A 12211-nucleotide genomic window follows, 5' to 3' on the forward strand; every position below is an offset into this window, starting at 1 on the left:
AGTGCAGAAGTGACAGCCTCCAGCAGCTTGTCTGGGGACAGTAGGAGAAGGAGGAGCAAAAGCAAACCTGTGTGTGCACCAAATAATGGTGGATTCTCTGGAGCCTCCAGGGAAATATGGAGTTGGGGAAACTACAATGAGCAGAAAGGACACAGGAAAAGGGGCAGGGAGAAATACAATCTCAAGAGAGACAGGAAGAAATAGAGTCACACCCCACTGCGGCCCTTTGTATGAGCTACAGAGTGGGGAAAATAGAAACTCCTCTAAATTAAGAACAGCATTACCCTTGCTGGGAGAAGAAAGAGATGCGGACAGCTACATAAGGACAAGCTCAAGAAAGATTGGCTGTAGACAGCTCTTGGCCCCTTTCCGCCCAGAAAACCAAGGAGGACAAAAGAAAACCAGATGCCGTAGCTTATAAAAATTCACTACCACTGACAAATGGAAAGAATGCAATAAAGTTATTAATGTTCGTAAAAGAAAAACTTGGATACATGAAAGGACTATCCATGGTATTGGCTGGGAAGACTCAATATTCTAATGACATCAGCATTCTTCACGTTACGCTTTAAATTTATGATCCTCCAAATTTTCCAGATTTTTTTGAAACTTGATAAAGTTATCTTAATATGCATCTAGAAGGAACAAACAAACAAAAATCCATGCAGAAAAAGCAAGGACATTTTTGAAAAATAAAAGTCGCAAGGGGAGTATTGTCAAAACAGATATTAAAATAGAAGGAGATAAACTTCTAATACGTATGGTGCTGAACAGGCAATTGAGTGTAACAGAGAGAAGGCTGAAACACAGACTCCAGTATTCACATTTTCCCCTTAGACAATAAGGTATCGCAAATGAAAAAGTTTGGGCTCTTCAATAAATGGTTTTAGGACAAATGGCTAACCATGTAAGTTCACGATAATGGCAATAATGATATTAATAATAGCTAATACGTATTGACTAATGGCTATGTGCCAGAAGCCATAATAAATGCTTTCTATGAGTCATCTTACTAAATCATCACATTTATCCCCTTATTTTATCTGTTTCAGCTGCAAGGATGCTGTGGTTCATATGGGGTAGGTAATTTACATGCAGTCACGCAACCAGACAGGGTTGTATTATGGCTGGGGTTTGAACTTATAGCCCAGTCTCCTAACTGATGATTTCTACTCCTCCTCCTAGATTCCTACTTTATTTATTTTACTAAAATCAAGTCCAAATTTAATGAATCTTTGTATATAAACAATAGAATTTCATATTTCAAGATGGAGGCATAAACCAGCATTTCTTCTTCTCTTCCTGGGAACAACATGAAAGCAAATGGGAGAGAGAAGCCTAGAAATGTAACCTCTATTTCCTATGAGATTAGAAAATAGCTAAACTTCCAACTACAGAATGGGTAAATGGGCAACCAACAGGGAGGGTAATTGAGCAGAAGAGCATACAGGAAGATGAGGGAATCAGGGCCACCACTGTGAACTTTGGAAGTCCCAGCAGAGTGGGTCACAGGTGAGAGCAAAGCCTCCATCAGTGAAAACAGTGTGCACAGGTGGGTGTGGGTGGCACTTCCCCAGGCCTGATGTGGCTTAGAATTTTAGAAGTAGGGTTAGCTGAGGAATCAGACATTTGTACACAACAATATTTTTCTGGGGACATGGATTTTCTTCAAATGTAAGTACAGTAGTCCCCCCTCATCCACATTTTCACTTTCCATGGTTTAAGCTACCTGAGGTCAATTACAGTCTTAAAATAGGGGAGTATGGCCGTATAAGATATTTTGAGAGAGAGAGAGCACATTCACATAGCTTTTATTACAGGACATTGTAATAATAATTTTATTCTAGTACTCATAATTTTTGTCAATCTCTTACTGTGCCTGATTAATAAATTAAACTTTATCAGGGATATGCATGTGTAGGAAAGCGCATAGCATATGTAGGGTTTGGTGCTCCCCAAGGTTCAGTCATCCCATGGGGGTCTTGGGGCTACTGTATTCAAAAGGAAACCAAGACCTAGCAAAGATACAGCAAGCAAAATAGAAGAACAAAACAGAACAAGAAACCAGGTATTACGGCTTAGATGAAGACTGTGAATAAAACAGTCACTTGTCTATAAAGCCATGGCTGAAGAAGGGTGAACTGTGAGCTGGCAGAGCTGGAGAGAAAGAAGGAGAAAAAATATAAACTCACAGCAGTGAAGGCAGAACCGGAGCGGGCACAAAGAACAGACCTTGCTGGGAAAAAGACACGGAGAACAGAAATGGAAAAATATTGAACAAATTAAAATGGAAATCAATGAGTTAAAAAACCAGAGAGAAAATGACAGCTACAGAGACTAGGTGGCAATCCTATGGAACCACAATCAGAGACCCTGAAGAAGAAAATTAAAGCAGGGAAGAGAACACTTAGAGACACAATTCATGGGAAAAATATTTTTAAAAATAACCTGAATCTACATATTAAATAGATGCACCACATCTATGGGAAAATTGACCCCAAATGGAAAACACCAAATTATAGACTAAAAATTTACCAGACTTCAGGGCAGGTGCGGTGGCTCACATCTGTAATCCCAGCACTTTGGGAGACCGAGTTGGGTGGATCACGAGGTTAGGAGTTTGAGACCAGCCTGGCCAATATGGTGAAACCCCATCTCTACTAAAAATACAAAAATTAGCTGGGCGTGGTGGTGCATGGCTATAGTCCCAGCTGCTTGGGAGGCTGAGGCAGAAGAATCTCTTGAACCCAGAAGGTGGAGGTTGCAGCGAGCCAAGATCGTGCCACTGCACTCCAGCCTGGGCAACAGAGCGAGACTCCATCACAAAAATAAAAAAAGAAAAAAAATTACCAGACTTCAAAGTCAGCTCTTTGGTGCACAGAACCAAAAAGATTAAGTTCCTTCTACAGGGAAATCAGGCAGTCTGTGCTCCCTCCAAGGAGACAGTGTGAGCCGCCAATATCTGTCCTTTGGGTGTAAAAAGGCAAGGAACAAACCATTGCAAACCAGAAAGAGGTTGGAATATTCTTCACTATGTCCAAATAACTCATACTGAGCACAAAATCAATCTAACACAGAACTGGCAATTGCAAAAGTTGGGCATATGGCTGCAGAACAGAACATAGAGGGTCTAAGCTCTGACAATGTAGAAAATATTCATCAAAATCTAGGATATTTAGAAAATTTATCATTGCTTATACTGGAAATTGACAGCTGTATCTGCAAAGAGAGGAGCCCAAAACCCTGATCTTATCCCAGCCCCAGGTCTGCCCTCCTGGAGTCGTCCTGTCTGTCACCGGCACTTCCACTCTCCTCACTGCCTGGGGTTCTCCCCTTTTTGTCACACCCATAGTAAGTCCATCACTCAAAGACATTCAGAATCCATTTGTCCCTCCTCCACTGCCGTCACCCTGGTCCCGGCCACATCCCGGCCAAGGCCTTAGAACAGCTCTCCAGCTGAAATTCCTGTCCTTCACACAGTCTGCTTTCAAAACAGCATGCCAGTGCGATCCTTTTAAAGCATGAGGCAGATCACACCCTCTCTCTCCAATTACCCAGCTAGCCTCCTAGCTTCTGGCTTCAGCACAGCAGCAGCTGAAGAGACCGCATCACCATCACAACTCTCATTGCTCACCATACCCACTCCCCACTTGGACAGAGCCAGGTCCTTACAATGACTGATGGGGACCCAGTGCAGGAGTCTCCTCTCCCAGGACTTCCTTTCACTAACTCTGCCACAGCTGTAATGTCCTCCTTGGTGTTTCTGGATCGTTCCAGGCATCGCCCTCCCGGCCTCGCCCCCTACCCCCAACTTGGGAACTAGCTGGCCCCTCACCTTCCGGTCTCCCTGGGAGGACAGGAGCACAGGACTCTTCTGTCTTTAAGTCTTTCCTCAGACTTTCCCTACTCCTGGGGTATTTTGACAATGCTATTTTAAATGCAAACTACTCCCCATTGTCCTCCAGCGTCACCCCCCAGGCATGCTCTGACTCTTCTTTTTGGACATTCCCACAACCAAGTTTCCCTGAAGGTCAGAGACTCTATGGACAGCCAGAGAGAGCAAAGGAGGCCCAGGCCAGGCCCCAGGCTGATGCATCATCTATTCTCTCGCATTTGCAGTCCCTCTTTGCTTCTCAGCAGGTAACAAGGAGATGGCCCTGAACTATTTTCCCTCCAGTATAAGTGACATACATGCAAGAGAATGGCATTAAGCTGTGGACTTCTGGGAGTACAGGTGAGACCCACCTCAGAATGAAGCCCTGATTTTTTTTTTTAAAATCTCTTTTAGGCAAGAGGCCTCATTTGTTCATGTACATAAATAAATCAAAAAAGAGAACTGAATGTCTTAGACTTTGTGTATCTAGACCCAAGGTCAAAAATGTAATGACTTTTTTTTTTTTTTTTTTTTTTGTAGCAAAGATTGTTTCATTTCTACAATAGCTACCTTTAAACTGCAGTGATTTACCCTTGAATTCTGCCTTGCCTGAATTAAACTGTTGCATCTCTCAAGGAAACAAGCTGAATCCGTTTTGTTTACACAGTTTTGTCATTTATGAGGGAGCTGCACTTCAGCTCTTAGTGATCATTCATTGAAAGAAAATATGTTCCATAAGCAAGGCTAAATTGTTCTTAAGAAATAGATTTACTGCTTGCATAATTAAAATAACAATATACAATATTTCTCTATCAGATTGGAAAATGTCAAAAAAAAAAAAAGCCTAATATCCAGTATTATTTTGGTTATAAGAGACAGACACTACTGCAAACTGAGGTGAGTTGTGTAAATGACTAAAATGCTGGCAGATTGTCAATACATATTGAAAGTTATAAAAATTATTTACTCCTTGAGCCAGCAACTCTACTTATAGAAATTTATCCCCAGGGATAAATGAACATATATACAAAGATAAATGTGATAGAAGTCATTAGAAGTCATTATATGTTTCTTTCCTTTTTTTTTTTTTTTTGAGATGGAGTGTCGCTCTGTTGCACAGGCTGGAGTGCAGTGGCGTGATCTCAGCTCACTGTAAGCTCCGCCTCCCGGGTTCATGCCATTCTTAGCCTCCTGAGTAGCTGGGACTACAGGTGGCCGCCACCACGCCCGGCTAATTTTTTGGCATTTTTAGGAGAGACGGGGATTCACCATGTTACCCAGGATGGTCTCGATCTCCTGACCTCATGATCCGCCTGCCTCGGCCTCCCAAAGTGCTGGGATTACGGGTGTGAGCCACTGCACCTGGCCCATGATGATATTTTTCTAAAAGAAAAACTGGCAAAAACCAAAAATATGACATTCAACAATAGTGTTGGAGATATCCAGTTGCCAGGTATCCAACACCCCCTCTGACTTAGGAAAATAACACACATTATGTCCACGATGGCTTACGGACCCTTTATAGCCAGGGGCGACCCAGCCCGTGATCCAGAGAGATGCTGGCAAAATTGATCTGTGACGCACTTCTGGAAAGGACCTTAAAGGGAGGTGACTCGTGTGGGAGGGGCAGCCATCTCCCTTTGCTCTTCCTCCTACAGGGAAATGTGAAAGGAAGTTGACACTATAGCTTGGTGGCCATCGTTTGAGGATGAAGAATGCTGCTAGGAGAGGCAGAACTCTTCCTAACACATAAGGAGTTTGGGTGCCTGATGACTTAGCCAAGCCAACAAACTAGTCCTGAGCTGTCGACATCCAGAGTCCTCTTATGAGAAAAATAAACCCTTGTGAATTTAAGTGGCTGAACTCAATCTTAACTAAAGTAATTAGATAAACGTAATTATCGATGTACTACAATAAACATTACACAGACATTAAAAAGTCACGGAGTTCAAGGCCAGCCTGGCCAACATGGTGAAACCTCATCTCTACTAAAAATACAAAAAAATTAGCCAGGCGTGGTGGTGTACACCTGTAATCCCAGCTACTACTTGGGAGGCTGAGGCGGAAGAATTGCTTGAACCCAGGAGGCGGAGGTTGCAGTGAGCTGAGATCGCACCACTGCACTCCAGCCTGGGCGACAGAGCAAGACTCTGTCTCCAGAAAAAAAAAAAAAAAGTCATATTAAGCACCATATTTGTTGTTATGGCAAGACATACATAGTATATTGTTGACTGAAGAAAGATTATAAGCCAGCAACAATCATCAAAATTTTAAAAATGTATAATGTGTATCTATGGGTATGCAATTGCTTGGGGACAGGACTGACAGTCTAGAGACAAAAAATGTTTGCAGCAGTTATCTTTGATCATCTTTGAGTGATGTTATTGGAGGGAATTTAACTTTTCAAAAAACTGCAATTTCTAATTTTTTTCTTTGATGACTTGATATTGCATATGAAATTTAAAGACAAAAAAGCTACTATTACAACCTAATTTTTAAGTTAGTGGTAAGAAGGGATAAAATGTCAGTAACATCCAAGACAGACAAAGTATTATTTAATCTATGTAGAAACACTTCCAAATAAATAAGACATAGAGATAAGCGTGCAAGTGACATGAATAAGAAATTTCCCAGAGGAGAAGTAGAAGTGGTCTGTTAACATAAGATAAAACATGTTAAACAACATTAACAATCTAAGTATGCAAATTAAAATGAGAGGGCATTTTCAACCATCAGGTTGCAAAGACTATTTAAAAAAAATGTTATCTAGTTGGTGAGGATGCTGGGCCACATTTACCCACCCATACTGTTGGTGGCCTAAGTGCCCTTGGGCAGTACAGAGTAAGAGCCTTGTATATGGCTGGTGCCTTTTCACTTCACTTACACATATGCGCATTGAATTAACATACAGGAGTGTTCATTTGCTGCAGTGTTTATGAGAGTGAAAACTGTAAACACCCTCAGGGAGAGAGAGAACACCTGCATAATGACAGGCATTAAAAATAATGTCGAAGAAGGCAAATGTCATGGAAAATGTCCATAATATCAAATATGCACCTCCATAGAAACTAAATTAAATTTATGATGTTTATCTGTTTCCATGTAATAATGCACAATGGAGCTTCAAATACGGCAGGAAATAAAAAGTCATGGGGGCAGAGACTCTGAATAACAGGATTTTATTTTTGAAGAAGTCCTTTGCACATGGACAGTGGATGTGGTGTATGGTGTGTGACAGGGGAGTTGCTTCAGGGACTTTTAAAAATTTAGCTATTTTCCCAATCAGACAGTGTCTAGCACCCTTCCCCACTTCTTTACCTTCCTTCTCAAAAGAGAGATGCCAGGAGGGTTGCAACAAATGTACCATTTATTTTTCCTTTGGTCATTGTTGCTTCCATAATGAGAAAATGCAACATGCTATTTTAAAAAAGAAACATCTAGAGTATAAATGATGATTAAGTCAACACAAATACAAATACCTCACAATAATTAAACCTAGATACTAGGTCTTAGGTTATTGGAAGAAAAAGGTCATGATTGACTGATTATTTGATCTCACCAGTACATATCTGGCCCTCAACTAATACAGTACTGAATTCAAGTGTCTAAATGAGGAAAGAAAGAGAACTTCCAATATGTTTGCAAGTACCGTTAAGGAGGCGTTCTGAAGAAGCCACCCTAATGAACAGAAATTGTTTTTCCAAAGTCTAACATGATTCCACTCTTCGTTTCCATGTCATACATTTCTACTTGCGTAATATCTACAATGTCACCTAAAACCCAGGAGCTACTGTTCTGCATTAGAAGAGGAAACATGATTAGGGGTGCAAGCAGGGAACATGAGACAATCGCAATAGGACATTGGGCGTGTTTGTTTTTAAAAAGAGCATGCCAAGGAGATGACGTGTAATGTGTATATTCTAAGGTAATAAGGGGAATAAAACAATCAATGATATTATCTTTAACTTTCTAAACCCACTCATCTCTCTAAATACTGGGGAAATAGTTTTCCAGCTATGAGTAGTTCTGACAATTTAAACTCACATCTCTTCATGTACGAGTGTGCAGTGATCTCTAAGCAGACCATGGTTATGTAATACAGGTGGGCAAGGTAGGACTTCCTAAGTGCTGAAACAATCTACACAAAAGACTTCCATCCCTTTGTGGCCTTTCCAAGGGCATGTTATGTAGAACAGACACGTTGTGGGTATGAATAAAAACACCTAGGTGGACGACTAGGAATGTCTATGAGAGAATGATAGGCTTGGTGGAAACAGAGATACGTATCTACTTGCAAGAAACTTCTCTGGAAATCTAGAAATGCTTATCTAATCCTTTAGAACATAGCAAATGTTTGACAGGTAACAAGTAGATCAAGTAACTCCATACCTTTAGAGAATTTCCACACGATGGTAGGTACAGGGTAACCCTCAGCAGAACAATTGAGGATGACTGCTTTGCCATAAATCCCGTCCTGGTCCCGTGGCTGAACCACAAACTTGGGAGGAACTGAAAAGAGAGAAATGTCACCAGTAATTAAGACTAGACCAGAAACTGAGTAAAGGTATGATTCTAAGAAACTGAATCATTTTAATGAATATTAAAATATGAAGACTGTTTCATATACATGGGACAATAAAAACACTATTGGCAGTTTGGGACAAATTAAGGGAGTAATTTCAGTGCTGAAAAATTTTCTGATTCATATCAATGAGCTTTTGTCACAGGTAAAAGCCCTCTGAACTAGGGAAAACTGGCCTCGAGGGAGGAAGTTTGACTAAATCAAAGGGATGGAATATTTTGCTTTTGATTGTGTTATCAAAAATATACAGAAATTCCCTCAATGGAAAATTGAATCAGAATCACCATTTAAAGAACAGATCAGGCTGGGCGCGGTGGCTCATGCCTGTAATCCCAACACTTTGGGAGTCCGAGGCAAGCAGATCACCTGAGGCCTGGAGTTTGAGACCAGTCTGACCAACACGGAGAAACCCCATCTCTACTAAAAATACAAAATTAGCTGGGTGTGGTGGCGCATGCCTGTAATCCTAGCTACTCAGGAGGCTGAGGCTGGAGAATTGCTTGGACCCGGGAAGCGGAGGTTGCAGTGAGCTGAGATAATGCCATTGCACTCCAGCCTGGGCAACAAGAGTGAAACTCCATCTCAAAAAAAAAAAAAAAAAAAAAAAAAGTAGATCAAATATATATTTGTGCCTCAAATAGTAATTATCAAATATAAGTATTCATCTTGGATGTGAACTGGTCAAAGCATTCGATGTTGATTTTTCCTCTACCAGGAGATAAAGTGAGAAATAATAGGCACCTCCTAAAGGCAATCGAGAATACAATGTGGGACTGAACTTTTCCCAAAATTCTGGTGAGAACACATAGTCCGTTATGCCAGATGTCAGCACCATGGTGGGCCAAAGGGGGACTATGGAGAGTAGTTGCAGTGAGGTACCATAAAGGTTTTCTGGTGTGCCCATAAAAAACAAGATATTAAGTGACTGCTTATCCGGTGAATGTTGTGAGGTGCTGTAAAGAACCATCCCTACCTAAAACATAAACATGATTTCACTTAAAACATATCTCCCCAAAGAAAGCATATTTTTTGAGGTAAGCCATTAGGATTTTAATATGTATCACATCTCTTAGAAAAGGTAGCATCTGAAGGTATTCTAATCCCCGAATCTTTCCCAGCAGATCAGTGATTCATTACAGGGTAGACTTTCAATGAGGCAGTCATAAACTATGTGAGAAGAGATGAATTATCTACACCATATAGTAGATACTTAGAAATTCCTGGTAAGGCTAATCTCATCAGCCTTGCAAGATACAGAATTCTTAATTTTGAGACATAAATGTGAGCCTATGGGTTACAGGTAGATAGGAACTCAGCTGCCACATATGATAGACTGAGAAGATGGTTAGGGCCTAAGTTAGCAAGGGACTTAGAAGCTTGTTACAATGATCTGAGCCAAGGTGACGATCGCTTTGGTCATAAAATAACAAAGGAGGAAGGGAAAATGTCAAGACACAAGAAGCAGCCAGAGATGGAATTCACCACAGTGTTTCTGGAGAAAACATTGCTTTTAATTTTCTAGCTTTACTTTCTGTAGAATGATTTACACATGAAGAAGCACCAGAAAATAATGACTACCAGCATAAAGCCAAGTATTAAACACATTGGCTTGGTGTCCAGCTCTTCTATTTCCTGTTGGGCAATTTTGTGCAAACTGTAAAATGGCTCTTGGTCTCAATATTCTTATCTGAAAATTGGAGATGATTATGGAACTCATTTTAAGGATTGTTAAGATGATCAAATAAATTAAGATTAGAAAAGTTCTCAGAACTGTGGAGATATTAAGTGCTGTAAGAGTGTTGATTAATTTAGTAAATGCAGGTATGTTTAGCTTTTACCTTTTTTTTTTTTTTTTTTTTTGAGATGGAGTCTTACTCTGTTGCCTCGACTGGAGTGCAGTGGCATGATCTCTGCTCACTGCAACTTCCACCTCCCAGGTTCAAGCAATTCTCTGCCTCAGCCTCCTGAGTAGCTGGGATTACAGGTGCCCGCCATCACGCCCAGGTAATTTTTTTGTATTTTTAATAGAGATGGGGTTTTACCATCTTGGCCAGGCTGGTCTTGAACTCCTGATCTCGTGATCCACCAGCCTCAGCCTCCCAAAGTGCTGGGATTACAGGCGTGAGCCACTGCGCACGGCCTGACATATTCTTAATGAGCAAAGTTTCCAACTTGCAAATGAAATAAATAATTTACACAGCCAATGGTTTTCTGAGATATTGCTTAAGTGATAAGCAATGTTACTTCATGTAGATGGTATTCGGAGACAAAATGTATTTAAGAAAATGAAAATATATTTAAAATAAGATAATAAGGAATGACTATCTCTGGGTGAGGAAATTATCTCTAAGAAATATGGTAGAGATTATTTAGAGCTAAGTTTTCTAGTAAAAGTGACCAATCAACTCAAGAGCAGGTGATAAAGTTGAAGACACCATGCCAAAATTATTCTCTGCAGAGTGGAAGGAAAATCTGCAGCCGTCCACATTCTGTGCTCCATTTGGCTCAAGTTCTGCCAAGAGCAAGAAATTGCTCATCAATGGACAGGGTAGAAAATCTCTTGCATTCCCTCTGGAAGCATGTCTAATCATAATTGATCCATTACCCCTCCCCTCAATTTGGTTCTAATCCAACGAAATGTTCCTTAAAATCTCATCAAAGAAGTTTATATGAGAAACAACCATAGAAATACTGTAAGTATAAGGTAGTTACAGATAAAAACGGTCCCTAAATTAGTAGAATAATTACCCCGTATCATTGAAAACTGTTTCTGACCCTGGTAGGAGTAGCCAGGGGATTTCCCATGTACATCTCTTTGCTCATAGATTGGAATTCTCTCTTCAGATACCCCAGTGATTTACAGTCACATGAAGACCTAAGAAAGAAGCTTCTGCAGTAAGTGAGCTTCTTAATTTTTATAGCAAAGAGAATAATTAATAGCTCAGATGTTTGGTCTTTGGCTGATATACCATGCAACTTGAGACCACCTTGAGGAAAATGCTATATTTTACTAAGTGCATGAATAAGCCAAATCATATACATTTCCTTTAAATTTTGACAGAAGACTGTCATGAATGTAAATATTCAATCCCTAAGTGATTTATTATCGTGTACCAGTGAATACGTAGGTCCCTTTCATGAAAGTGAACTTGTGAGTTACAGTAAGAACTCTAAGACTGGGAACATCCATGTACTTACATCAAGAAGACCTGAGGCCACACCCCTCAGATCTGACACCTTAAGAATATGCTTGGGTTGAGTTCTGCCTGGCAAAATTAGAGGTGATGGATTCCTGGGAAAAGTTGTAGTAAGTTTCTAAACAAATTTCTTTGCCTGCCCAGAGCCTAATGTGAAGACAACAGGCATATGGTCCCTTGGGGGTTGTCATCACTTTGAGACAGCTGCATCACCAGCTAAGATTAAAATTCCAGGGCAGGGGAGTGTCTGAATGAGGACCCAGTGTTTAACATGTAACTAATGACATCATTCTCATATGCTCTAAGCATATGAGAATGACCATTATCCCTAGGGACAACACAGTTCCCAATTTTTTAAAGTAAGCAGCAGTTTATTTTTTAAAAAGTGGAGATATTTTTTAAAGAAACTATTAATATTTGACCTAGATACTTTTTTTCTACAAAATGGCAGCCTAAGAAATTGTCCTAAAAGAATCAGGAGCCCCCCCAAGGAATCACTTAGTAATGAAAGTGAGCATTTCCTGAGTACTCAGTGGGTTTCAGGTACTCCTAGTTCCA

At 40.4% G+C, this 12211-nt stretch overlaps 1 protein-coding gene across 5 annotated transcripts in view; it reads right to left on the reverse strand.

Moving 5' to 3' along the window:
• DSCAM (DS cell adhesion molecule) overlaps window positions 1-12211 on the reverse strand; it is a 939729-nt gene that overhangs the window by 277242 nt on the left and 650276 nt on the right. For all 5 annotated transcript variants that reach the window (XM_054675091.2, XM_054675090.2, XM_016938555.4 and 2 more), the window contains one exon: window positions 8264-8383. In XM_054675091.2, coding sequence (XP_054531066.1) covers window positions 8264-8383 — 120 coding nt within the window. The remainder of the gene's footprint in view (window positions 1-8263; window positions 8384-12211) is intronic.

Source organism: Pan troglodytes, chromosome 22 (genome assembly GCF_028858775.2).
Source record: "Pan troglodytes isolate AG18354 chromosome 22, NHGRI_mPanTro3-v2.0_pri, whole genome shotgun sequence".
NCBI classification, from domain to species: Eukaryota; Metazoa; Chordata; class Mammalia; order Primates; family Hominidae; genus Pan; species Pan troglodytes.